This window comes from Rousettus aegyptiacus, unplaced genomic scaffold (assembly GCF_014176215.1).
Source record: "Rousettus aegyptiacus isolate mRouAeg1 unplaced genomic scaffold, mRouAeg1.p scaffold_m13_p_17, whole genome shotgun sequence".
NCBI classification, from domain to species: Eukaryota; Metazoa; Chordata; class Mammalia; order Chiroptera; family Pteropodidae; genus Rousettus; species Rousettus aegyptiacus.
Genome location: NW_023416292.1, coordinates 10206850 through 10233667, shown reverse-complemented (window position 1 = coordinate 10233667; position 26818 = coordinate 10206850). Strand labels below are relative to the sequence as shown.

At 47.5% G+C, this 26818-nt stretch overlaps 2 protein-coding genes and 1 pseudogene across 4 annotated transcripts in view; 2 read left to right on the top strand and 1 right to left on the bottom strand.

The window, feature by feature from the left end:
- Positions 1-8431, top strand: part of PTPN14 (protein tyrosine phosphatase non-receptor type 14) — a 146968-nt gene extending 138537 nt beyond the window's left edge. For all 3 annotated transcript variants that reach the window (XM_016166469.2, XM_016166468.2, XM_036234498.1), the window contains one exon: positions 1162-8431. In XM_016166469.2, the coding sequence (XP_016021955.2) occupies positions 1162-1290 (129 nt within the window). In that variant the 3' untranslated portion in view covers positions 1291-8431. The remainder of the gene's footprint in view (positions 1-1161) is intronic.
- A 2367-nt stretch (positions 8432-10798) lies between these two features.
- The window catches only part of SMYD2 (SET and MYND domain containing 2), a 49277-nt gene continuing 33257 nt past the window's right edge, over positions 10799-26818 (bottom strand). The window contains exons 6-12 of the mRNA XM_016166504.2: positions 24278-24345; positions 21676-21778; positions 19233-19343; positions 18445-18565; positions 17321-17495; positions 15165-15273; positions 10799-12778 (exon numbers count right to left, since the gene is read on the bottom strand). Of these exons, the coding sequence (XP_016021990.1) occupies positions 12698-12778; positions 15165-15273; positions 17321-17495; positions 18445-18565; positions 19233-19343; positions 21676-21778; positions 24278-24345 (768 nt within the window). The 3' untranslated portion in view covers positions 10799-12697. The remainder of the gene's footprint in view (positions 12779-15164; positions 15274-17320; positions 17496-18444; positions 18566-19232; positions 19344-21675; positions 21779-24277; positions 24346-26818) is intronic.
- On the top strand, positions 14814-14932 carry LOC118613101 (annotated as a pseudogene).

Sequence of the window (26818 nt, the reverse complement as noted above, 5' to 3'; positions counted from 1 at the left end):
TGATTAATAATCTGAGGATTCACGTGTCTTTTAGCTTTCTTTGCTATCAAGCGCTTTTTCTTTCTGAAGTCTGTGGTGTGCGTTCCTTGACTGGTTTTGGAGACCTGCGACCAGTCAGAATGGCAGGTGGTGGGTGTATCAGAGCTACACAAAGTTTGGAACCAACCGCAATGACTTTTGAAAGTAAAATTAAAAAACGCAGACAGCCGAGCTTTTCTTACTTTACTCGAAAGGCTTGCTCAGCCCGTGGCAGCTTCGTGGGCGTGGCCATTTGCCTGGGACGTGTGCCGAGGCCACGGTGGCGGCGTTGGCTTGGTGGTGCTTCCGCCCCGGCTGGTCCAGGAGGGTGGAAATGATGCAAGCGAGGGGACACCAGGACAGCCCCTGGTCTGCGCAAACACCGGCGGGCCACCGTGGTAATTCTCTCATGGACCACAGTTCTGTGTTCTCGAAGACGTCACCCATAGGCAGTCTCATTTCTGCTCGATGTTCTTAAAGGCTTTCACTCTGAACACGCCTGATGGTCGGAGAGTGCGTTTTGACCACTGTGCTTCCTAAAGCTTTACACGTAAATTATCTCACTCGGCCATGGCCGTGGTCCTTCGAGGTAGCACGATGGGCATGATTGTTCCCGTTTCATTAACATTGGTAAGATGATAACGAGTAGTCGTTATTAAGAACTCTCTGTGCTAAATGCTTGAGGTGCATTTCTTCATGTGATCCTGGGAGGTGGGCACTAATCATCACCGCATGCTATTGCCGAGGAAGTGTCACGGACTTGGGCGGGGTGACACAGCTATTAGACAGAGACAGCACTGTCCTTATTTACAGGTGAAGAAGCCGAGACCGAGAGATGTCTTAAGCCCTGCTGCTGGGCCGGGATGGAGTTGAGGGTACCAGTTTTGGGTTTAACTTCAGCCTCTCCGTTTCTCCTAACACAGTGGTCTGCATTTAAAGGAGCACGTCGATTGTACCTGTCAACCAGGTTCTCAGTGGCTGGGAAAACCTAGACGGGGCTGAATCCTTTGCTTTCCCTTGTACCTGCACATGGGCAGCGAGGACGTACTTCCTGGATGAGGGAGTGAGGGGTGACTCGAGGCAAGCTCCCCATCTCAGGGTCTTATGCTTTTTTCTCTTTGTTTGTTTATTTTTTTTTTGCAGAAGGTGGAAGTGCCTATGATGCTGAGGCTCCTCAGGGAGCAGAGGATGTTCATGATCCAGACCATCGCCCAGTACAAGTTCGTCTACCAAGTCCTCATCCAGTTTCTCCAAAACTCCAGACTCATTTAACCCCCAACTCTGCTCCCCCCTAGTGGGGTGCGGATGGCCGGAGCCGGCAGGCCACAGGCTCCCGGAAGATGGGGGCCAAGATTATTCATAAACATCATGCGTTATTTTATATGAGATAATTTATTTTTTTCCCCTTTGGAGTAACTTTTGTGAATCACTGTAATGCAGTTTTTACAGTAATGTAGTACTCATCATTTGAACCACATTTTGACTGATCTGCATTGTAACACTAGAGGAAGTTGCCTGGTGATCATCTGGGGGACAGGGACATAAGGGAACCCATCTCTGTGAAGCCGAAGCCAGATTTATAACCAGCCCTGAAATTCATCCGCTTAATCGCATATGTCCAAATTAGAGATGGCAAGAAAATGAGCTCATCCTAAAATATAAAGATAAGGACCAAGACCCTTTCCTGAAGGAAAAAAAAAACACAGCTCTTATGTTTTGTGCTCATGAGCCTTGATGGACAGATTTCTACCTTCCTTTCTGTCCTCACCTCAGCAGACTCCTTCCCCTCCCCCAGCCTGGAGTTAGGGACAAGGCCATCGCCCGGGCTGAATGAGGGGGCCTTTCTCGACCACCCCTTGTTCTCGGCCTGGGGGCTTCTCCCCCATTTGCTCGGTGGGCCCCAGGTTGGCAGCCTTTGAGACCCGGGCCAGGTGGGCTGTGCAGCGAGGCCCTTGACTGACTGAGAGAAGAGAATGGACCAGAGTGAGGAGAAATAGGAGACAGTAAGGCCTTCGATACTGTATTTAAATATGATATGTGTGCTGGTCGGAGGCCTGGAGGTCGAGGTGCTGGGTATGTTTTGTCTTTGCATCAGTCGCTAAGCCATTGGAAATGTTATAAAAGAAACAGTTGGGGAAGCTGATTTATGGGGCGTTTTGGCACCTGGCCAGGAGCCGCACCAAGCGTGACCCCGCAGTGCTGGTGTCCTCTCCGGGCTTTGGTCTGTGAGGGCGGAGCTAGGCCCGCTCAGGTCCTGGAGTGCAGACCTGGGCCCGCGTGGTGGGAGATGGTGGGATTCGTCTCGCGCAGAGGCCTGTGCTGGGCTCCATAAACCCGCCGTGGTCGCCTGTGCTGTTCACGCGGCGTCAGTGCGAAGCTCGGCCTCAGCTGGTCTCTTCCTGCGCCGTCACTGGCCACCGTCCTCCTGAATTTCTGAGATTAGCACGTGATACATCAGGTTCCACTCACTTTCCCTCTTGCTAGTTTTTCTTGAACGCAACTTGTAAATCATGGTTTTATTCTTAGACCTGATTACCGTGGTGTTCCCCCACGCCTTCCTCCACAGCTGTTGTTTTTTGTTTGGTTTGTTTGTTTTTGATTTGTCTTCTTCTGAGCTGAAAATACAAAGAATGGCATCCAGTGAACCAGAAAGAAGAGCATCCACATATCCACAGACAGGTGTGGGCGCGGTTCCCATGAACTACGTGGGCATACGAACCGACTCCGCTTCGCGTGTGGCCAGCTGTTGCCATGATTATTCTTAATTATTGAGACTCGGAGCATCTCGTCACGGAGGGCCGTCTGTCCGCCGCTCCAAGGTCAGAAGAATCAGGCAAGGAATGTAGTAACGTCAGCTGAGCTCTGTAGATTCCGGGATTGTGGTGCGTGTTCTGAAAAAGAAAGCCATTAGCATGGCGTGTGCTTCCTGTGGAACAGAACTCACAACCCTGGCCGCAAGACACTCAGAACTCAGGTCGTTGACAGGGGAGGAGGTATCTGCTTCCTTTCCTTCGAGACCATCCGTCCTCGGGATGCTCTGCTGTGAGGATGTGTTGAACAGTTGGTCCGCATTTGACTGCTTTATTGTATTTCTCTTCGGTCCCTCAGGCCGCGGCGTGGGCACTGTTGGAATGTCTCACGCGGCCGGTGTGTAGATCTCTCTGCCGTCTCTTTGAGCTCATCACTCATGGTTCTCCCTTCAGCCCGTCCGCTGTCGCCGCCTCCTGCTGTGGAAATATTAATTAATGCACAAAGTGCGGGGAAGTAGGACGCTTACTATCCAATTTCCTAGCCAAAGTTTGTGTTGAAACCCAAAGGACAAGGTTTAAAAGTTCTTCCACATCTTTCCTTTTTAAAAACAAAATGCTTCTGGTCTTTGAGCACATTTCGCATTCCTTTTCACATCTCAGGGCAAATGCCAGCGAGTCTCCTGTTAAATTAGCAGCAGACATTTAAAGTCCTTTCAGTGGCATCTGCATAATAATTGCCCAGAGATACTTTATATCTGGGAAGCAAGCCAAGGAATAAACCTTGAAGCAAAGTGTATTAAATTAGTTATCTAGTTAGAGCTTTTTGGAATGAGTTCCTGATGATGTATCAAGTCTGAAGCCGGAGCTGTTGGGGTCTGTTGCTGCACTTTGGGTTTGAAGGGGGAAAATTAAAAATGGAGGAAAATTAAAACCCCCATCTCATAACAAAACCATCACACGCCATCAGGCGTCCGGTTTTGAAGTTCTCTGGCTGAAACGTCGTGTCTCTTCTGTCCGCGCTCACATGGAGGCCTCACCCGCACTCATCCTCATGCCGTGGTCACCGGATCGTGGGGGCAGAGTTTGGCGTCTTCACCCTGGAGCGGAGCTGAGCCTGCGAGCCATGTTGGTTTCCGTAAGCCCGGAGGAGACACCCCCTTTCAGTACGAGTCGCTGGTGGCATTTCCACTCATACTCACCTGGACTGGAAGTAAAGGAGGATTGGGCTGCATTGGAGACGGATGTGAAGTGTCCATTCCTTTGTAGGCGAATAAAGAGGACAGAGCCCGTCTCGCTTAGAGGGAGACAGATCGGGGAAGGTGAGAGAGCTCCTCCGCATGGAATTTATGGAGTGATGAGCTTTCGAGGAGGCTAACTAGGATATTACTTTTTATAACCTTTGTAGCCTTGGATTGAGAAGAGGAACTAATTTTTTTTGACTCGGTCATCTGTCGCTATTTGCCAAAGAGTCACGTGGCCATCTCTGGCCCCTTCCTCCATCAGCCCGGATGCAGGGTCTTTCTGGGCTCTGCGGTGGAACTTGACTGCTGGCCTGGCCAGTACTCAACCTTTATGCCGCCCACTCAGCTTTCGTGGTTCAGTTATAAACTCCAGTGGGTACAGTAGGTCAGCATTTTCATCCAGCCTCCTACTTTTCTTAGCTTTTCCAGCTGAGTTTAGGTCGACCCATATGAAATTAGTTTGGACCATGTTCTGTTTACACTGACAGAAAATTTACGTGGATCGACCTGACACGCACAGTTTTTCACCCCTCTGACACAGTTATGTCACCGTGTGTCATGTCTCCAAACAAGTCCCCATGAACACGAAAGCGTGTGCGGCGGCTCTTTGTGTGAACGTGCTGCCTTGCTCTGGTGACCCTTGCTGCACTCGGCGAGTGGGCCATCTTGTGGGGCTTGGAAGTCACTCTTTGCAGACATGTTAGTACCCTGTTGATGCTGACAGGCGGAGCTGACCGTCACTGTGGGGCCTTCAGCCACTACCCATTCTTGAGGTATGATCTGTAGTAGCTGACCTCAGCCCAGAGGTTATGCAGGCTGGTGCCGGCGCACTGGAGGCGTCCTCCCGCAGAAAACAACATACTTTCTAATCTCTCTTCCCCCACATCCAGTGGTGTGTTTGACGGGGAAAGCGAGTACAGTTCTTGATTTCTTTTGAGGAGATATGTCAGTCACTTGAGGTGGGGCAAGGTGCAGGGCCCTTCTAGGATATGTGCCAGGGAGCTCGGCCTCCACGAGTGGCATCGGGTCAGCCCCACGCTGGAGCCGATGTGCCCTTTATTCTGCCTCGGGGTCAGGAATACTGGGACTCCTAGAGTAAGAAATTTCCAGAAGCACCGGATAATCACTGTCTGCCCTTCATGAGACTGCAGCTTCTCTTAGCAAAGGTTCTGCTGCTGCCGTTTTCTATTGTTGCCTGTGGTTTTTGCCAGATACTCGTCATGCTCTGATTGATTTCTTCTTGTGGGCAAAATAACAGCCCATCCAGCACAGCTTCCAAATGGAGGACTTTGGGTTTTCCGTGGACATCACATGTTTTCCAGAGACCCACAGCTTTTTGGGTGACATATAAGTTGGCCCTGTAGGGTAAACATCTCTAAGATGTTCAGTTGTGTTTGACACTTTCCTTTGAACTCTGAGCAAGGAAGCAGAATGGCTCTTACCTTTGCCTCAATTTCTAAGATGTTTGGGGGCAAAAGGCCTTCCTGATGCATCTGTTGAAAGTAGCAGCAACATGCCTGGGTTGCAACGTGAGTGTGCGTCCAGTGAAATTCTTCCAACCCAAATGTGCTGCCCCGTTAGTCACCGTTAGTCAGGGGGTCCCGTGAAATCCAGCAGCCAGCTCGCCTAATGCTCAGCCTTTATCCTTCCTGCTCTCAGCTTCGGTTTTTCCATTCCAAACTCAGGTGGGTGAGCATTTTTATGCAGCCGACTCCCTTTCTTTACCGGCTTCACATTAGCTGTATCTTCTTCCTCAAGGCCCAGCTGCAGAGTTCTCTGTTAAGATGTCCACGAGCCTGGCACTGAGGGTCCGGCATCAGTGGGTTTCATGAGACTGGACGGTGTGCTGTGGTTTGGTGCCGTGAGGGGGAGGATGTGCATCAATCAGTTCCCCATCCAGAGCTTCGGCCAGCCCTCCCGTTTTAAAAATAAATTCAAGGATGTGAAGTTACAAGGCGGGAGGGCGAGAGCCGATGTGCAGCCCGAGTGATACGCAGCTGCGTGGAACGTCTCCGGTTCCGTCTGCTGCGTTTTGGGCCACCAGGGTCATTCTTTCCACAAAGCGCCAAACGCTGCCCAGAGAGGAGCCGTGAATGGGGAGAGGAGGAGGAAGGGTTTCTAGATCAGCCCCGAAGTTGCTGTCAAAACTTGCATTGATTCACAAATAATACCCTCAACTCTGAAATGTCTCTCCCACTCCCTGACCCCCTTTCCGCGAGGCCAGGAGGATGGAAAGCCTGAGGGGGCGCCCCTCGGAAAGACAGGGCTGCATTGTCGGGGTGTCGGCGCGTGCTTGCCCCTTGCTCACGGCCTTAAACCGCGTCCTCGCTGTCGCCATGTAGCTTGAGGTCGTGGATTCCGACAGCTGCCTGGCTTTGCGGCTCGGGCACACCGCCTCCCCTCGCTCACTGCTGGCCCTCTCCTTGCAGCCTTACTCACGGAGGGGTTTCTGCTCGTCCACGTGGCTCCCAGGGTTAGCGGTCACAGCCCCGTGCATCTCGAGTCCTCTTTCCTGCCGTCCCACGGGCCTGTGGAGTGAATTCCCCTTTGTGGCGAGTCATGTTTATTATAATCAGGGCACCAAACTGGGAGGATGTCCGCGCAGTGACCTCAGCTGTTTCGTGTCTCACGGGAGGAGGGGCTGTTGTGTGACGTCACCTTCTTCGTCCCAAGGGCCCCTCGTTCACTGGGGCTGTGCTGGCCTTTCCTTGTTTTTCATTTGCTCGATGGGTCAGCTCTCATCGGCATTTTTCCCCCCATTTTCTCTACCCTTTTAGTGCGACCCCTACAAAAACAGTTAAATCTAGTCATAAAGAATGACGCTTAAACCTCTCCAAACGATGTGATTAAGAAATCTGATTTGAATTTTTAGAGCTGATAGAGCTTCGAAGAGTAAGATCTGGCAGATGGAAAGAACCAGAAGCTGTCAGCAGCCGGGACGCTGCCCTTGCCCACTCTTTTGTCCTTTTGGACCCTCACTCAGTGCTAGAAGAGATGAAAGAAAAGATGGATTCCATGATCAGTCTTGTTTAAAATGACGATTGCAACAGTAGTTGTTGTTTACTTCAAGGTGATGTTAACGTAGCTTCCCAGTGGCCGCATTTGGCAGAGTGTCCCGTGCAGTCAGATTAATTCGTTTCTAGCTTCCTCTTGAACAGTCTTCCTTCATCAAAGGCTCTTTGCACAAACTGGTTTCTGTGGAACAAGGGACGCTCTGGGCTTCCCAGGAACCTTCACAGGTGGTATTGTGACCAGTTCTGTTATCTAGGGAGGGGCAGGGTAAGCTGTTGATCCAATTTGTAGCTTATCCTCCTCTTTCTTCCCCAGCAGCCGCCGCCTCCCGCCTCCTCCAGGGAAACACAAATGCCTTCTCACCTGACAAAAGCTTTCTAGGAGAAAGCTGAAAAGATTGGGTTGGGGCCTTTGTGTGCCTTGGGGTGGAACTATTTTGCTAAAATCTCAGGAATCCTGCCAAGAATTTAGCTGGGGTGGCTCTCAGCAGGGGTGCTGGGCGGTCTTAGCATTTCTCAGGGGCCTCCCACCTCCCCCAACTGCAGTTTAGCTAATAAATACCTTCAACCTAGAATTGAAAGCTGTAAATTCAGAGCCTTTTTTTTTTTTTTATTTGACATTGTATAACGTTATGTCAGTTCCCTTTGACTAAACTTTCTTGCCACTGTTTGGAATCTTAAAAATCTGTTAACCTTATCCTTTCAGAGCTAAGGTTACTCTTCATCAGAGATGACTTCCTATGTATGTCCTTTGTTCCTTTGATAGTGGACTAACTCAATTGAGGATTCTTAAAATGGAAAAAAAAGTTTACATATGCAGATGACTTAAACATATAACCGTGTGTAACGTGTTACATTAATAACAGGTTAATCTAGTTTGTTTCACTGAGCTATTATTATGCTAATTCAGTATTTTGATGCTTTCCTTGTTCTGTGTTTTATAAAACGTTGCAATTTATGTTATCATTCAAAACAGTGGACATTTAATAGATTTCATATCAAAACGATGTACAGACAAGTCCTCAGCTTAGAAAACAGTAGATTCTCAAGGTTCTCTGGTCAGCCCCGGAAGCCAGCTGCTCCCAGCGCAGCTGAAATGGAGGGTTGTGGCAGCCAGAGCCAGTTCGCTGTTGTGGGCTGACCTGGAAATTGAACCACCTGTTAGGCCGTCGCTGTGAGAAATGCATTCCAGGTTGGGACTTGGGATTCTGAGAACACATCCTTATCCTCAGGTGGCCACTGGCTGCCTTGCAAGATGGAAATCCAGTCTCTGCTGCAAACTCGTAAGGAGAGAGGGAGTGAGTTTATTGGACATTCCCTAAGCTGGGGAGTGATTTACCAATATTCATATCAACTCTACTTTGTTACAGACGCCCTCTCAATTTAACGATATTAAAAGCCTTAAATTATGCATGCTAGTCTATGTGCTTTTTTAAATATCAGTAAATAAGCTTATGCTTGGCAGTTTTATACACAGTTAAGAGGTATATAAAACTGACTTTTGACAGTATTTTTTGCACTGTTTCCTATCGGTTTTTATAAAGTCTTATTTAGATACTGGTCCTAGTTGAGTATCGTTCATTGTTCTCACTGCCCTGGTCATTGCTGTAAAATGTTTCATATGTGCCTTTACAAATGTGAGATCTTTATTCTAACCTTTTTTTTTTTTTTTTGTAAAAGATATCTATTGATTTACATATGCAATAAAGTCTTTTTTTTTTTTTTCAGAGAAAACAGTTGAATTTTCTCTCTTCTGTACTATGTATGTTTGCATTAGTTGAAAGCATTTATCTCTTACTTGTAGGATCATTTCCGTCGGCACAAGTGCCTGGGAACATCTGCTTTTCTAAAGCCCATTTATTTCTTTCCACTTGTCATTCCTGTATGACTTGATCATACCGAAGAATTAGTTTGACATTTCCCAAGTTGTCATTGTTAGAAAACAACCTGAAACCAGTGATCACCAGGCAGACGAAGTGAAGAATACACAGAAATGGATTCTTCTCACAGACGCAGTGATGACCCTTATTAAGCGCCAAGTCCCTTCCCCCAGCTGTCATTTACTTAGACCCCAAACTGCTGACCTGGAAAAGACAGCCACTAGGTTGCTAGAGAAGACCCAAATTCTTGTTTTTGGCTTTTACTTTTATTAACGACACAGCTCATCTCTAGCTTTAAAGGTGGCTCCCCAATCCCGTATATGTTTCAGCTCGACAGCGGTCATAGACGTACAGCGTGACCCCTGGTGATGAGGGCGGATACTTTATCTTTGATCAGTAACAGGGCAATGTCACCCCTTCCACAAGTAACCTATTCACAATTACCACTATATAAGGAAGGAGTCATTCACATTATGACAGGGAGAATACCAAAGCCACTCTGGGTGACAGATATGAAAGATAAATCTCATTCGACAGACAATTTTGTGTATGTGTTGACTGTGGTAACAAAACAATTACAGTTCTTGAAAGAAAAGCCGCATAATGTGAAAAAAAAAGTGATTATAGACAAAGCCAATGAAAATGGAGAGAAGTAAAGTAGAATACACATTAATTTTATCTTCCATAGACTGAGTAAGTAGACTCCATTTATTTCTTTGACAAACAGAAAAAATAGTCTTATAACCTAGAAAACAGTAACCATTAGTAGACCTGTTTATCTCCAAATAGACTACTAGCAGAGATGGGAAAGAAATTTTATTTTTTAAGGAAAAAAAGCAATAGATAAATACAAAAAATATATATACACATAAATATGCCATAAAATGATGAAAACAGGATCAAACATGTCTTTTGTGATCTTACATTTTCTTTAATAAAAATCAATGGGAGAACACATCAGGCTTATAGTTAAATATAATGGAAGAAAAGTGCTCACTCAGTATCTATAGAAACAAAAAATCTAGGAATTAAGATGAATGCGTAGGACCTGTATAAACTAAACCCCTTTGAGGCAAAACATAGACAAACTGACAAACTGGCCACATTTTCAGGTAGAAAGACATTATGAAGAAAGAGGTCAGTTCTCTGGATATCACCATCTCCAAAGCAATTCTAATATCACAACAGCACTTCTGCGGGGCGGGCAGGTGGGGAAAGGCCAGTAGAGGACTTGGCCAAATGACTCTCAAACAGTTTGGAGGGTTAAGCATTGGGAGGATGGCCAGAAAAATTCAAGAGAACACAGGATATTAGCTCTGCTAGATACTAAAAGGTTTGCAGTACACAAAGAGTATTTTATTGGCATAGGAATAGACGGATCAATAGACTGAAATAGTGCAGAAGTAAACCTAAGTCTTATGCGAATGATATTGAGAACATTTCAAATCAGCAGGGGAAAATAAATCATTCAATAAATAATGCTGGCATAAGTAGCCAGCAATAGCAAAATTTAAAAATTTTAAAGAGTACAATCACATCTCTTTCTAATAAAACAATTCTAGACAGATCGAAGACTAAAATACATAGTTTTATTTCTGGTCTTCATTTAAAGGTGAAAAAATTCTGCTTTGGTTTAGCCAATGTTGTGAAAAAGTTTAATGGACAACCAGGGGGAAAATATTTTCAGTACATGACAAAGAGCTAATATCCCAATATAAATATACATTGAGCTCTTATAAATTATTATGAAAGATACAAATAGCAAAATAGGTAACTACCACAAATAACTCGCAGAAGAAATACAATTCCTAAGTATATGAAAAAGTCCCAATCTCATTAATAAATGCACATAAAACAAAATATTTCACACAATAGACTGGCAAAAAAAAAAAACTTAAAAATATTACTGTGTTGAGAGGGCAGAGGAAAACAAATACTACAAATAATATATCCTACTGGTACTGATATAATTTTTTTTTTAAAGGAACTGTGGCCATATTTATTCAAATAAATGTTTACACTACTTAACCCTGAAATTCCACTTCTAGGAATCTATGTCCCAAAATGCTACCCCACGTCAGCAAAGTTATTTATCTAAGATTGTTCATTGTGGCATTGTTTATTATAATAACAGCAAACTGGAAAAACCACATGTCCATAAATAGGAGAAAGGCTTAGTAAATTATCACGTGCACATCCGGTGTGATGTTCAGCCTCTAAAAAGAATGAAGCGAATCTGTAAATGCTGAAATGAAAGAGGTTCTTGTCATTAAGACAGACAAGATTACAAAAATAATATGTCAGTACCATATTCTGCCTTTGTTTCTCTAAATCTATTTATATAATAGATTATACGGGCATAGGAAAAGTTGGGACCCCACATGCAAACTGTACAGTGGTTTCCTCTGGGGACGGGGACCAGCAAGGGAGATACATTTGCATTATGTTAAATTTATTAAAAAGTATTACTTTCTTACCCATAGAAAACCTAGAGATGGTGGGCTCAGCTTATTTTAGGCTTAGCTAGAGTAAATCTGCATTCTTAAAACACTAAACTCCCCGGAGCCAAAATGATGCCATCTATATTCATCACTCTGTACTCAGAGAGCTATTCAGAGTGCTTTGTATATAGTAGATGCTCAATAAACATCTCGCTGCATGTCTCTGGACAAGAGCGTGCTTCCTGCCCGCTGGATCCACTGCGTGTGCAGTGAACTGTGTGTGAGAGATGTGCGTGGGTGTGTTGAGATGAAGGATAACAGATTGACAGCTGGTCGAGCTATCGGTTAGAAAGCTGAACTGTAAACCCCATCGGGCTGTAATTATCACCTAATGGAAAAGTTCCTCTCTTTGGACGAGGAGGAACATCTCCCGGGCTCCAGAGCTCGCCTGGTCCCCAGCCCCTGCTTTTCTGCAGCGGTTGCTAACAAACAATCCCCAGGTTGCTACCTTCCAGGCTCTGGGGAAGCTGGGCTGCTGCTGGCGGTGTGGGGAGAGAACAGTGTTTGCTCAACAACACAGAGTTGGTAAGGAAAAAATGTTTTTCCTTCTTGAGCTTTCCCTAGAGTGTCGCCAGACAAGGAGAGACCTCCACAGAACAAGTAACAGAATGAGAGATGCTTTCAGGCAGTGAGCGAAGCACACACAGAGCATCTTCATGCCCTAAAGGGAGACCGGGTACCAGACAGAAGAATTCAAACTGACACACACTCCTGCCAGGAAGCGGACCGTTCTCCCCCACAGATACCTTTATTCCCTTCTTGCACCTTCTCTCCTTCTTCCTCCACAGGCACCTACCCCCTGAAAGCAACTGCAGGCTGAAGACCTCCTGGCAGCCTGCTGCGGGAGCCCGGGGCTCCCCACGGAGGCAGGACAGGTGTGACTTCCGCCCTTACCTCTTTGAAACCTGCCCCACAGACAGAAGAAAACACAGACTTCAAATACTATTACCTTTTTTTTTTTTATTCTCTTTCATCATTCATGTTTGTTCAGAACACTCTAATAGGCATGAAGGGAAAAATAATGGCATTCTTTAAAACTCAACCTGTCCAAAGTATAATACATGAAACCAGGCCATTATTTCTTAGGGAAAAAAAAAGCATTCAAAAATGAATTTGATATGAAGGTTAAAGATTAAGACCAACTCCAAGTAAGCCACGAGAAAGGTCAAAGTGCAAACTGTTTTCATTGCAAAGATTTTACAGAAATGCTGGAGAGATGCACATGATTTGAAATACTCAAATCTTTGAAGGTTTCTTCGCTAGCATTAAAATAAAAACTACTATGTTGGCATTGTTTCAGTGGCTTTCAATTTCCTGCTTGATCTCAGAAATGTATGGATGGTCTTTGCCGTGAGCTACTTCCATGATTTCGACGGCCTAGGAGAGAGAAAGAGAGAGAAAAGAGGTTAAGACTCTGAAGCCGATCCCCGCACACCCCCACTTGTGTGTTCTCCTTTAGGGTCTGGCTAACAGAAAAAAAAGACAAGATTATCTAGTAACCAAAGAGTCACCCAGTCGCTACTGCTGAGTAAAACATTCTGCGATAGCTGAGGAAATAGAGAAATTGATGTCATGACATTCTCTGTCCCTAGTATTCTAGAGATTTCGTTAAAAAATGTTTTAGGGATGGAATCATTTGGCTACCCTCAATCAAGTAAACAGGTAACTCTGGGACAGAAAAGTCCACAGTGAACTTTACGTCAAACCCATTTTAATTGTAGGCTACATCACCAATCGGTAAGAAGTGGCTAACCCGTTCTTCCCCTCCAGAAAGTACCTGCTTTCCTCTTGGTACCTAGTTCTAAAACACTTAAAAATTGGTGCACATTTCCTTTGAGGAAGCGAGGGAGAATGTATTTAATACATTTTTTTTTTTCCCGAGACAAAATACTGTAGAAGAGTTTCCAGCGGCTGCACCCCTTTCTAGCTGTGTGACCTTGGGCAACTTACTTAACCACTCTGTACCTCAATGTCCTCATCTATAAAATAGGAATGGTACCTCTGCCTCTCAGAGTTGTTAATACACATAAGGTGTTTCGAACAGTGCTTGGCATACAGGAAGTATATATCAAATGTCATCCATAGGAATCTATTTCGCTCTTTTGTATTCCACTATATTATGCGCAGATTGAAAAGCTTAAATTCCTCTCACTCCCCCAAATAGGGAGTTTCCGATGGCCTTGGCCCACGACAAGCATTCCCGTCTATTACACTGTTCCCTAGATCTCAAACCAAGAGCAGGCGGCCGAGGCGCACGCAGGTCTTCGGGAGTCACCCGTTTAAATGCCAGCCAGCGCCATCCGCGTTTGCTCCGTGACTCGCGCTCCCTGCTCGGATTGACTCTCTCCTTCACCGATTTGGAATTGAATTACCTACCAGCACTTTACAACTGTGACCTAACTGGTTAATTTCCTCCAACTCACTAAGGCAATAATAAATGTTACCTTAGGAGACCAATTCCCTGGTTTAAAAAACAGAACATTTTATGCTTAAGTCACACTCTTAGCCTGGCGTGGCCTTGTCCCTGCCGTGTGGGATGCGAGACCTTACTCCATCTTCCTGAATAGTCCATGGGGCAGATTTGGGGAATCTGGAGAATGAGGCATCCAGGCTGGTCTGTGGCCCCAACCTTTGCAAACATTTTGTTACAGGAGTAAATGGTTTCAGAGATTACATTTTATCAACTATTAACTGAAAAATGAGAATCCATTGTTACAATACCATTGCTCTGAGGCGAGGGTCCAGCCCCGCCCCCTGGCCCCAGGCAGCACGGGGCAGCTGTCAGACACCGAGGGACAGATGCTGCCCAGGGTCCTGGGTCCCCCTGCAAGTTCCTCATAGCGTGAGTGGGGGGAGCTGAAGCTTTCAATTCAGATCCATTCGAATCAAGGCCCCATCACGTACCCTACGCTCATTACTCAATCTGTGTGAATCTCGATTTCTTCATCAGGAAGAGCGATCTCATGTTTGTGAGAATAAAAGAGCACACATGAGGGGCCTGGCATGCAACTGGCACTCAGCGAAGAGTGACCGCAATTATCAAGTCCTAAAATTTTAGAAACTGCAAATGCATAATCCGAATACTGAGGAACTGCCCATAACCAATGACCTTTATTTCACCACAATTGAGCATCACCAATCTAAAAGGCGGACGTGGAAGATTCCCTCACCACGATCTCCTGGCCCACCCAGTGGCCTCTGTCCACTTCCATAGCCTCACACAGGACAGGAACAGTACTCCCTGTGCCCGGCATGGGCTGAGCCTGTACTGAGGGCCAGCGCCTCTCACTGAGTACACCCCTCTCCTTACAGGAAGGCCTGGGGACCCATACGGCAAAGGCTCGATTACCTTCTCTACCCCATCCCCTCCCCCTTCTGTGGCCAAAAGGTGGATCAAGAGATGCTCATTCCTGTCTATGGCCATCCCGCCCTGAACAAGCTCGATCCCGTCTGATCTCGGAAGCTAAGCAGGGTCGGGCCTGGTTAGTACTTGGACGGGAGACCACCTAGGAAGACCAGGCGCTATAGGCGTAAAAAATAAAAAATAAGGGATTGTAAGCTGACAAAGTCCCTGCAACCTGTGAGGTCAACAAAGGGTTGCCGCGCCTAAAAGGAAAGAAAAAAAAAAAGAGCTGGTCATTCTCCACCCCTTCAGTCATTCAGTCACTCTCCTCATGGGGGGGGGGGCGGGAAGGAGGGGTGCTTAGGAGGCTGTCCATGCAGGCCGACGCCTAACCCCTCGTCACAGACGTCACAGACGTACCTTCCGCAGGGCTTTCTCTCCCGCGGCTTTGTTTTCCAGGCCCATGTACAGTCGTCCTAGCTTCAACCACATGGAGGCCACGTTGAGGGAGTACAAAGGATAATGCTTGCTGGAAGAAAAGACAACAGGCCACCTTGTCAGGCGGCCCACGGGCCGGGTGCAGCGAGCCCGTGGATGCTGAGCTCACGGCCACACTCCCCAAGGCGGCCAGGCTGCTCCCCACCCCGGCGGGTCCTGGGTGGAGTGTGGACGCTTCAGCCCTGTCTGGCCGCCACGGAGGTGCTTCGTTTTATGCAGTTTGTGTGTTTCTGGAAAGCTCCGTAAAAACTGCAGGACAAATCCTCTACATAAACATTTGTAAACCTGGTCGCCAAATTTTGTTTTAGGCGCAGTCAGAACAGGGCATTGGGAAAACATCTTTTAAGGTAAATTCCCCATTGCGAGGGCATTATATCTATACTCTCATGTCAAAAAGACAGTAAGTATACTTAAAAATTTACACGCACCAATATGTCTCAAGACCCCAGGTTTCTGTCACACTCTGAGACCAGCTGGTTTAGCAAAACTAGACGCTGTCTAAAGTCAGGAGAATGCCTTCTATTTCTTCTTCCTCTATTGTCTGATAGAGAGCTTTACGTAGATACAGCAGGCATTCTCTCTCTGGCTTTAACTGAAGGCCGGCTGATGGGGCTTGCCTCGGAAAGAGCCATTTCTCTAGGGACGGAGACAAGGAGCCAGCTCATGGAGAGTATGTGTGTGTGCGTAGGTCTGGTCTGTACCGCTCTACCTTCAAAATCCACCCGAGAGAGACCTGTTCTGGCTGTGTTCCTGGGGGGGAGGGGGGAAGGGGGAGAAGGGCAGCATGCTGCCCTGGAGGAAGCCCCGGGGCCACTGTCCCCACAGAAGGCCAGAGCTGGGGCTCACTATGCTAAGGAAGGGTCCAGTACAGCTAGTTCCTGCTGGGAGAAGAAACGCAAGGCCAAGACGATCTCATCCATTCATTCTCTCTCTCCCGCTCCCTCTCTCCATCCCCACCCCTCTTTCTTCCCTCCTTCCCTCCAGATCTCACAGAAGGAAGTGTGCATGAGACCAGAAGACTTTCTCACCCATCCCCAGGAAGGTAGGCTTTGCCATTATTCCCAGTGTGGCTAATTATTTCTAACAGCAGATTTTGAGAGTTGGCTTCCCCTTGGGCTCCCCCTGCTGGCTAATCAGGGCAGTGTAGGGAGAGTGGAGGGCCGACTTGGTAGTGGAAAGTCAGACTGGACACAAATTAAACAGTTCCCAATCTTATAACGTGGACTGAGGCCTCCTCAAATTCATGAGAAGCACCTGGGGTGCTTCTGGAACACAGGTATCTCAGGTCTGATGCCCAGATCCCCATCCACTTGGTCTTGGGGAGACCCTGCAATGAGTGATGTAGATGTGCTTGACGAGCACCCCGTTGGTCATAGACCTAGGTCCTCCTGGCCCCAGAGTGGCTAGTCAGACCCAGAAGACAATGCCACGACCTTTGTCTGCTGCCTGCTTTAAGGTTTAATGATCCTCTCGACCCCCGTGGCTGACAGTCATTAGTACTATGTGGTAAAACCCAAACTGTTTTATTCAAACCTTGAGGGGGCGGGGTGCGTGGATATTTAATAACCACAGCCAATGCAATGGCCCCAGAGTTTCCCCATTTGCAAAGTGGGCCGCAGTTTACAAAGGCACAAGAAGGGGGTGCTGTGAGGAATGGTGGAAAAGCAGGGATTTGTTACCACCATTTACCGATTAATAAAGTTCTATTAACTCGGAAGGCATGGGAAGGAGAAGAAACAACCAGATGCCTTTTAGCACTGGTCGGGATTAAGTACAATGGATGTAGCGCCTGGACAGGTCCCGGCATGGCTCTCCTCCAGCAGCACCTCCACCCCCCCGCCCCCGCATAACCCCAACCTGCCTCCCTAGGCGTCTCTTCCAGACAGCAGAGGGAACAGGCCGGGCCCAATGGAGCAGCACCCTACACCTGTCCCTCTGGATGTGGGTGCAAAGAAGAGAAAGCTGGTCTAGGCACATTCCAGCACAGGCCAGTGAGAGGACAAAGCAGCCCGGGCATGCATTTCCAGTCGCCAGATTCCGTTCCGTGCTAAGGTGATCGGGACGGCCATCGCAATCACCTGTAAGGCTTAATGATTTTCTGTCCGTATCGCAGGGCTCCCTCCCAGTCCTGCATGTACAAGCAGACGCCCATGGCCTGGTACATCATGTGCAGCATGTACACGTTGCTGTCCTCAAACACGGAGCTCATCTTCTCCTGGCTGAGCTCGCAAATCTCCAGCAGCTCGCTAGGGGGTGCTCTGGTGTCAAGGAAAAGACGGGCCGACCCGCGGGGAGACTTCCCAAGGCAGGCTGGCTTCCAGGGGTTGCTTCTTCCACTGCGCCTGCTCCCTCGCCCTCTGCGAAAGTAAATCACAGAAAGCCGAGCAAAAGCGGCGGGAATCACATTTCTTCTTGAGGAAACAAATAGGAAAAAACTAAACTAAAGAATTTTAGCCACCGGCAACAGACCCCTCAGCGCAGCTGTACACAATATTGGTTAGAATCTCAAATCTTCAAGCTGCTAGTTAAATTTAAACCCTCACCTAAGCTGAGCATTTTAGCTGAAGCCGTTTTTAAGGAAAAAGTCCCCACCATGGGAAAGGTTTTCCTTATGCTGAGAAAAATAAGAAGAAGAAAAAAAACATGTCTTTTTTCTAATTTCCTTTCACTGGTTTCAGTTCCTCCTTCATACAAATCTAATGCTTTTCAACACCCAAGAAAACACTATCATGCAGGTTAAGAACATGGCTCATGGCGGCCAGTACAGCTGGGGCAAAATCCTGGCTCTGCCGCGGTGAGCTGTGGGCAAATTACCTGATCGCTGAGCGTCTGTTTCCCTCCGCTACAGGGGGTGACCTGCGAGGATCAGGTGAGACAATGTAAGCGGAGCCCCGGGCACAAAGCAAAATACCCAGTAAATGAGGGCCTTCAAGGAGCTGTCCTCTGTGACCTCGGATAATATAACTTCCTACCGCATGGAGCTTCTGACCAAACTAGCCAAACAAGGAGAAACAAATCAGATCAATGTCATAAACTGATGCTGACTCCAAGGCATGGGCGGTCAGTAAGTCTTTTCACCAGGAGACATTCTTCCTTCAAGAGTCAGAATCTGTAACCCTCCTTCTGCTGCTCCCTCCTCCCTACTCTCCAGCACCTCCTGCAGGTGAGGGTCAGTACACTTCTGGACAGTGATAAAGGATATATTTGTAGTGCTTGGCCCGCCGGAACTCCTCGATGACGTTGCGGGCGTATCTGACCATGTCGCAGATAGCTTCTGCCTTCGGGGGATCACTGAGCTTCCGGATTTTCACCTTGGCCTTATCCTGAGGGAAATGTCCACAAGCACAAGGCATTATTACCTCCCATGAAAACCATACTGATGGGCAAACCTCTCCAATAGTGCATTTTCCTGTGTAGAAGTATGGGCTTGCCCATTCTAAAGTTACGAATGAATGAAAGGAAATCGGGCAATGGATCTAAGAGAAATTCAATACGCCATTATGCTTTTACAAAAAATAAATAAACAAAACATCTTTATTTCTAGGCAGGACACCTAGATGCTATGGGCAGATATGTATGTTCCAACAGCTACGAATCAGAATAGAATAAGGAAGGGTGGCATTGCCTAAATAATTTGAACAATTCCAAAGAAAATTCTTCATATTCTGAACAGGTTGCGAAGCCTGAAAGTTATGCTCACGTGCTTCTTCCTTTCCTTCTTTTTTTGAGCAACCCCCCGCCCCCCAAGAAATAACAGTTGGGCAAATCCTTCTCTTATTTGCACAGTGTAATGGAAATTTCATCAGCTCCGGGAATCAGGTTTGAACTGAAACCTGGTCTAACTGGCTTCCCTCTGGCTGTCTTAGTCAGGAGGGTTTAAAGGGTCAAAAGCGCCGTGGAAGGAGACACCCCTAGTCAGAGATGCTGGCTTGGCAGAGAGGTCCCGAGACACACAGCACGGCCAGCACCTCTGCGGGATCCAGAGCTTACCTTGTCCTTGGTGGTGCACTCCTGGCACTCGCAGGTAAAGAAATAAGAATCTCTTAACCGGTCGTTTCTATCTTCCGTCGGGTACAGCAGGTCGATGTAGCTGGTAAAAACCTAAGAGGGTCCAAAAAGTTGACGCTACAGTCTGCTACGGGTCAACTCGCTCTTTATCCTTCCTGTGGCCCTGCCAGCACTCGTGGTGGCAGCCTTGCAGGGACACATGCGGAGGAGGACGGTCACAGCTTAGGATGAACACACCGAATTCCTTAAACGCGACAACCCCCTCGTGTGGTGGAGAGAAAGGGCTTCTACGGAATCAAGGAGTCCCTAAAAGAGGAAATCAAAGCGCCGAAGGCATCCTCGCCTCCTCCGTCCCCAAAGAGAGCAAGCTGGGGTTTGTCCCAGCAGAAATGCCCTTGTCTCTTGCACGGAAGCAAAGGCCTCGCGGAGCAAAGGCTCCGGGCCGTCTCTGCCTGGCCATTATTTGGCCCCTTTCCTTTCACGGGCTGGGATGGCTCCGCGGCATCGCTGGGTGGGGGACGGGCAGCATGACCATGCACACACTCTGCTTCCCCTCCATCACCAGCGGACAGAAGGAGAAGCTCGGCCCGGCAGGCCGGGACAGGTCAGCAGAGGGAGGACGCGGCCTCTAGGACATCAGTGTGCTGCTGCCTTACCCAGCTGGGACAGAGAACTTGGAAAAGTCTCACCTTTGGGCTCATCGGGGGCCCCCATCTTTGCTTTTTTTTTTTTTTTTCTAACGGGGTCTGTAGCGGAGACTTGGAGCATATGGAGGAGACCGGCATTTAACTGTCCATTATCTACTCACTGGGATGGCACTTGCTGCTCGTCCCACACCATCAGGCAAATGTCTGACTGAACAGATGGATGTCACAAAGCCGTCAGCATGCCAGGAACCTCAGGCGCTGGCGGACAGGCAGGGGGGGACAGGCAGGGGTGCCAAGCTCTGCCCACCCCAGAGGGCAGTAATGGAGACCTCACAGCTCACCGATGCCCTGGGGAATGGGCTTTTTCCTCTTTGAGGGGCAAGTCATCCCAAAGCAGTGACTTCCCCAAAAGTGAGGTTTCTGCATCTCAGATCGGCAAGACCCAAGGGCAAACAGGCAGGAGCAAGCCCTGCCCTGCCTCCCGCAGCCAGAGCCTCCTGCCTCGTCTCTCTGAAATGACTCATGGTCACATAGTGCAACAAACAGAAGTGCCCAGGAGATGGCGACAAAGGCCGCTCAGTGCCACTGCTCCGGGCCCGGCAGAGCCTGTCTAGGTGACGGACTGCTCGGGTCTCCGGTCAGCCCACAGGAGCTCTGGGGCCTGGGGCCTGACTTCCTCAGCAACTATAATTGTCTGTTTTAACAAAAAACCAGGGTGGTCTCCACAAGACATTAGGAAACCAAGACACCCTAACCCCAAAACACGATCCCCCGGTCGTGATGAATTCAGCAGGGGCGGGAAGTCTGACCTGTACCCTGAGCTTCAGGTGTGAGTTCGGCGGTGGGTTAGCTAACACCCTCCCGAGAACCCAAGGCCTTCACATTCAGCACGCCGATCGCTAGAGTTAGAATTTTAAATCCAGACATGCACCTTAAAATAGCATTAAAGATTACTAAACTGAAATTTAATCTAAAGTATGAGATTACAATCCCTAAAACTTCATTTATTTTATTTTTCTTTTTTTATTCTTTACGTAGGAACATACAGCCCGCATCTAGAAAGGCAGGCCGGCCTTTCCAAGGTGAGGCGTCTTATGAGGTCACCATGGAATCCCACCCAGCGCAGGCACGAAAAAGGGAACCGCTGACCGGGTAACAGGCCACCTGGTTCTCTGCACATCCCTACGATAAGGAGGGATGCTAAAGGCGCCTCTTGGCCACAGGTCGCCTCTCCTCGCCCTTTCAGTGTGTACACTGGCCATCAGATTTACATTCCTAGAAAGCGACCTCTCCAGATTCCAATGTGCAATTGATATGACACAAAGGGGGACGCGTCGTTTGGAGCTATAACTAACTCTTTAGCTGCTTCTGGGTGGCTTTTCGATAACGATGCTTTGGACCTTTTGTGGGGAGAAAAACACGCCAACATTCGCTAATCAAAAAACAAATAGGCACTAGGAATACATGGGCTCTAAAGGGAAGTAAAAACATTTCGTTCTGGTCATTTCGGCCGTCTCCTTTCTCTCTGTAAATGTCTATAAATCTTTGTGAGGTATTTAACTCAAATTTATTCTTTCTTGTTTTTTCCTGGATGGAAATGGTGAGCACCAAAGGGAAGCCCAAAGTGTGGGACATAGGTCAGAGGTCGAGTCATTAACCCAGGAGAGCACGAGGCCGAATACAGTGTAACTCCCGGGTGTCCAGTGATTTTTCTACTCTGCCTTTTAAAACAGCCGTGTGAAGCATGCCGCCGCGGCCGCCCGCGGCCACACACTCACCTCCTCTCCTGGGTTGATTTCCTGGACCGCTCTTACTTCTGCCAGGGTCCCCTTGTAGGTCACAATGACATTGGGGCAACAACTATGATTCATCAAGGCAACACTGTCAATCAGAAGAGAAAACCCAATTTTCTTAGCTGGGCAGATGGACAGTCTGGGTGAGCCTTGGCTACTTTACTTCCCAAGGCTCAGAAACTTGATCTTGGCAGGACCTTAATAAAAAAAAAAAAAACCTAATAGTTGGACGTTATCTTCTAAGAGGCTTTTCTGCAGGCATTCGTAGTCACATGGAACATCTTAAAACTTTCATGATGGTGAAAAGTGACATCTGCCATGCAAAATCGTGCTATCTAAGCCACAACCAAAAACACACCACGTAAAACATGGCAATGACAACAAATCCCACAAACGTTTTTTCCCCGTAGATGCAGGACTCAAAATCCAACGCCTACAGCGAACTGCTGCTCCCTGCACGCTGTTCACGACAAGCGGGTTGTCATTCCCAAGTCGCTTTTCCTGTGAGTGGATTATTCCCACTCATTTCCTCAGATGTCGAGCGGCCCCTGCCAGGGGAGACGCCAGCTTCCTAAGGGAGGGCTTGTGATACCCCAGAGACCCGGAGGAGCCCATCTGAGTCTCCGCACCTTAATTTCCTCATCCGGAAAATTGGGACAGTACTGCTCCTGCTGCTCACTGTCTGCTTTTCAGGGACAGCGAGGACACAGAGCGTCGCCTATGCGAGGGGCTTTGAGCTTTCTGATTATATCAAGGTCAGAGTTCTGAGAACAGAAATTTCTAAACTACAGGGGAAAAATGCTTGATCTCTGAAAATGCTGCCTTTGAAACCACAATGCCGAACTGATTTCAGCCCAAAGGGATTTTTTCCCCCAATTAAAACTGCCTGGAAACTGGGGCTCATATGGATACTCACGTCCATATGTATCATTGCTCTGGTAGCCAGTGTCACTTGCCTGGACCCTCAGAGACCAAAACCCCTCTCCCATTTGCCCCGAGGAATACAAAAAAAGGAGCTGTGGAGCCTGACAAGGATGAGCCTGGGGAAGCTGTGGCCAGGGCGAGCTGCCCTCCACCGCTCAGCTGCTAGAGGTCTGAGTGAAGCCTGTGGCTGGCCTTGGGCCTGGGACGGCAGGTAGCAGCGTCCCTGTCTTGTCCCTGGGGAGAGTCACGTCCGCCATGCATCACAGCCTGCGTGGCTTACTGGCAAGTGGTACACAGGCAATCGGAAATCTGATAAACAAATGGACTGAAAGTCAAAAGCAGATTTCTAGAAACATCTTGCAGAAGTACTAAGTAATGCATTTCAAGACAGACTCTTAGATATCTTTTTAATGAAGGCAGAGGAAATGCACTAAGGCAAAGCCACCTACAGCGGCTCTTGGTATCATTATTTCTTGGCAATCACCGAAAGGGCGAAACCTCAGACAGTGTCACCCTCGGCCTGTTTTTAGTCTTTACGACGCTGAGAGCAGAGACATTCCCGAGTTCACTTCAGGTCTGAAGTTGTCAGTATCAGCCTTCCGAAGAAGGTCTAATGGCCTTTCTTTTTTTCTACTTCCTTTCCCCAACAGCAAAAATCCAAAAGAGCTTCTCCCCAAAACAGATGACACCATTTTGGCCACTGGGACGGGGTGCAGTTACGGGGGAAAAAAAAAAGAAAAGAAAAACATTTTGTTTCTGCGGTTCCGGAAAGCCTGCTCGGGACATGTGGACCCGCACAGGTTATTGCTCTCTCAGACCCACATGATGCACAGAGTTGGGGGGCAACAGACAGACAACACTGGGAGCCCACACGTCATCTGTGCGAACGTGTGGGTGTTACGGGTTCCCCGCAATCGCTTCGACCAAGCCTCCTGTAGTAAGTATTAAGCCAGGTCGCTTTAGACAGAACTAACCTACAGACAGGGGACCGTCTCTGCCCCACCCGTGAAGGCAGAGCTTGATTTCAGGGGACCGAAGAACTTGGAAAATGCTCTGCTCCATCAAAGAGACAACAGCAGAGCCATTCTTGGCCGCCCATTAAAGTCCATTTGTCAACCGGCTGGCCTTTGTTGAATTACTTGAATACTTGTGAAATAAGGAAAACTATCGTTCTTTGAAATTTTTCCCGAGTTTACTCCTTTAGTATATTCTCGCTCCAAACAGTGCTGTTTCTATACTGGTATTTTTCAAAAACAGAAGAGTGAGAAGAAACTCATATATTCTCTGTATAAGCCTATAGTCAATTGTTGGTTGGCAATTAATGTTTCACTTTGAGTGTGAGACACCCAAAGATTTCCATAACCACAGATATGCAAAAAAGCACATTTCCCAGCAGGGCACACTATAAAATATTCTTTCATGACACCTCTCTACCTAGCAGAACTTAACTAGTAACTGTTCTCTTAACTGCTACCTTTAGATCCTTAATTATAGGGGAAATATTTTGAAATCTGGCAGAATTAAAAAGGTGTCTTAATTCACTTGGAGTTTCATGTCTGCCACATGCAGTCAGACAGGTTATTTAAAAATCGAAAAAAAAAAATAAAAGCAAATTAGTGTTAAGTAAGTAAAAAGAAAATAAATGAAGTGAAACTCAGCCTACTCAGGAAAGATTGCTGATCCCAAATGAGAAAGTTCTTCATCTTCGATTGTGAAGCCATTACAGTTAACCTGTGGTGAGAAACGGGAAGAGAAAAAAAAAAAAAGAGCTAAGCCTTCTGGCTGGATAGAAATTATTTCTTTCATTTTTGACCTTAAACAAATTAATTAGGAAGACGGTCTGGTGTAGTGATTTTGAAAACTTTCCTTTGGCCAAGGTATCCTTTGTTCAGACAAAATTTACCCATCAGCCTCATGCATAAACAAATAAAAGCAGAATTGTCGGGGTGAGGCACCTAGTCGAGCCTACCTACCCACCTACACAGGGTGACCCTGACAATAACACAGCCCTATGAAGGACTCGCTTTTGCATATCTGCGGGGGGGCGGGGGGAGTTAGTACACCTGGAATCTACTCCCAGTTATGCCGCAGGTCTGCTGTGTGATCCTGAGCCCTTCACTGAGTCCCTCTGTCCTTGATTTTCTCTCATTAAAAAAAAGAACTCACTTAATCTCGTACCCATCCCATAAGGGGAGGCGGTGAACAGGAACGCCCTGATACAGCTGCTCTAACCGCTGCGCATCCCCTTGAGAGGCAGAGGGGCCTGAAGCTAAGGAACTAAGACCTTCACGTCTCAGCCAAACCAACCACTGGCAGTTGTCTCACCCTTAAAAAGAGCTGTATCGAAAAACGCCAGGGCAATTCTCACCATTCTGGAAGCCTAGCGTGGAGCTGGCAGGCTAACGCTGTGGAATGTACCTCCCCGTTTTGTATTGCTCCATAAATTCATCCTTTGCACATTCACGAAGAGCCCTTACGTGCTGAGCACTGTGCACAGAAGGATGAACAGGCCACAGTCTGTGCCCTAAAGGAGGAGAGACAGCTCAGCGGGTGCTTTCATTTACACCTAAGGTTTCAGAGCTGGCAAGGGGCTCAGTCTCTTTTCAGATGTGAAGCCTAGATCAGAGAGGGCCAGTGGCCTGTCCGAGGCCAGCGGCAACAGCTGAGGCCCCTGCTCCCTGAGAGCCGCTAGAAAAGCTGTGCGAGGTGTGCAGAAGGGCTTCACGAGGTGGGCTGCAACCTTCCACGCGGGACACGCCACACGGGTGCGTTTCAGGCCAGTGAATGGGCTTTGGAAAACTAGCGTCTGCCGAGCACTTACTCTGGGCCAGGCACTGTGCCAGGTGCTGCGTGTTTCCTCAGACGCCCGCTACACTACTCTGGCATAACCCATTTTGCAGATGTGGAAACTGAGGCTCAGAGAGGTCAACGATTAAGTAACTTGTTCAAAGACACATAAGGAGTGAGTAGGAGAAGAGGAGTCAGAGTTCCAACTGGACATTCTGACAGCAAAGCTGTCAGACGTACTACAGTGTTTCTTTACGCTATACTGTGTTTCTTCAAAATGGTTCTGATCTATGGATGTTAATGTGGCAACTTTACTTAGAATTAAAGGGCCAGTGTCAGAGGCTTGGAATTCTTGGTACATTGAAGTAAAGGCTATAATATGTTTGAAGTACAGATTTTATGATTCAACACATTTACAATCAGCCTTTGCAATTTTCAACGTAAACAACAATGACAAAAGATTACTGACCGTTCATAGAACAATACATAGTCTTCGAAATCCTTAGATGTTGGGCATTTCTACATAGAAGACTTAGCATACTATTTTTTGTGCCACCTTCAAGTACCCTAACCTATTCTGTCATCAGGACATTAACCAACCACCATTGACCAATGACCATCAATCAACAGTAGGTAAGAGTTTAATTAGGATTTTCATTCATTCAACAAAATTTCTCGGAGCATGAACACTGCGTCCTGCAGCTCACCAGGCACCGAATGGCCTACGAGCAGTCTCGGACTGGGTTCTGGCATGCCTTGGCCGTGTCTGCTACCCACGAGATGTGTGCCGATATAAACATTTGCAGAAAGAATGAGAGAATTTAGCAACAATATTCAAAACTGATTTAGGGACAGACAGCTCCTGACCAGCTTCGAGGGGTGGGAGACTTGCCCCTTTGCGTCTTAGCCTCTTCCTCTACATGAAGCTCAACTGCTTATGACTCCGAACACCTTCAGGCTTGAATGTCCTATGACCGCTGGTTGCTTTCCTCCCTCTGCCTTCCTCTCCTACTGTGCCAGAGTGCGCGCCTTCATAAGCAAAGGCTCCTGTAACTACAAGTGTCATTCATCACTGTTCCTTTCTCGGAGGCGGTGATGGTGTTTAAGCCCAATTGCCTAGCAATTTGCCTATCAGCTTTCCCTCCCTTCCGAAATATCCCTAGAGAAGAAAAGCGAACTTACATGTTAAAAAAGATGCATAGACCATAGTCCTTTCTTTTTTTTTCTCCCCCAAGTCAAATCAGGCGTAAGTGCCTCGCTAAAGCTATTCTCGTAATTAGCATTTAGACTAGATGTAGGCTGCACACCAAAAATACATTTCCCGACCGTGCATATGTTCCCAGTGATTAAAATGCACCTCGGTGCTGTCGAAGGACTGCAGTCACCTCTGCAGCCAGCTGCTGCTGGGCCTCGAGTT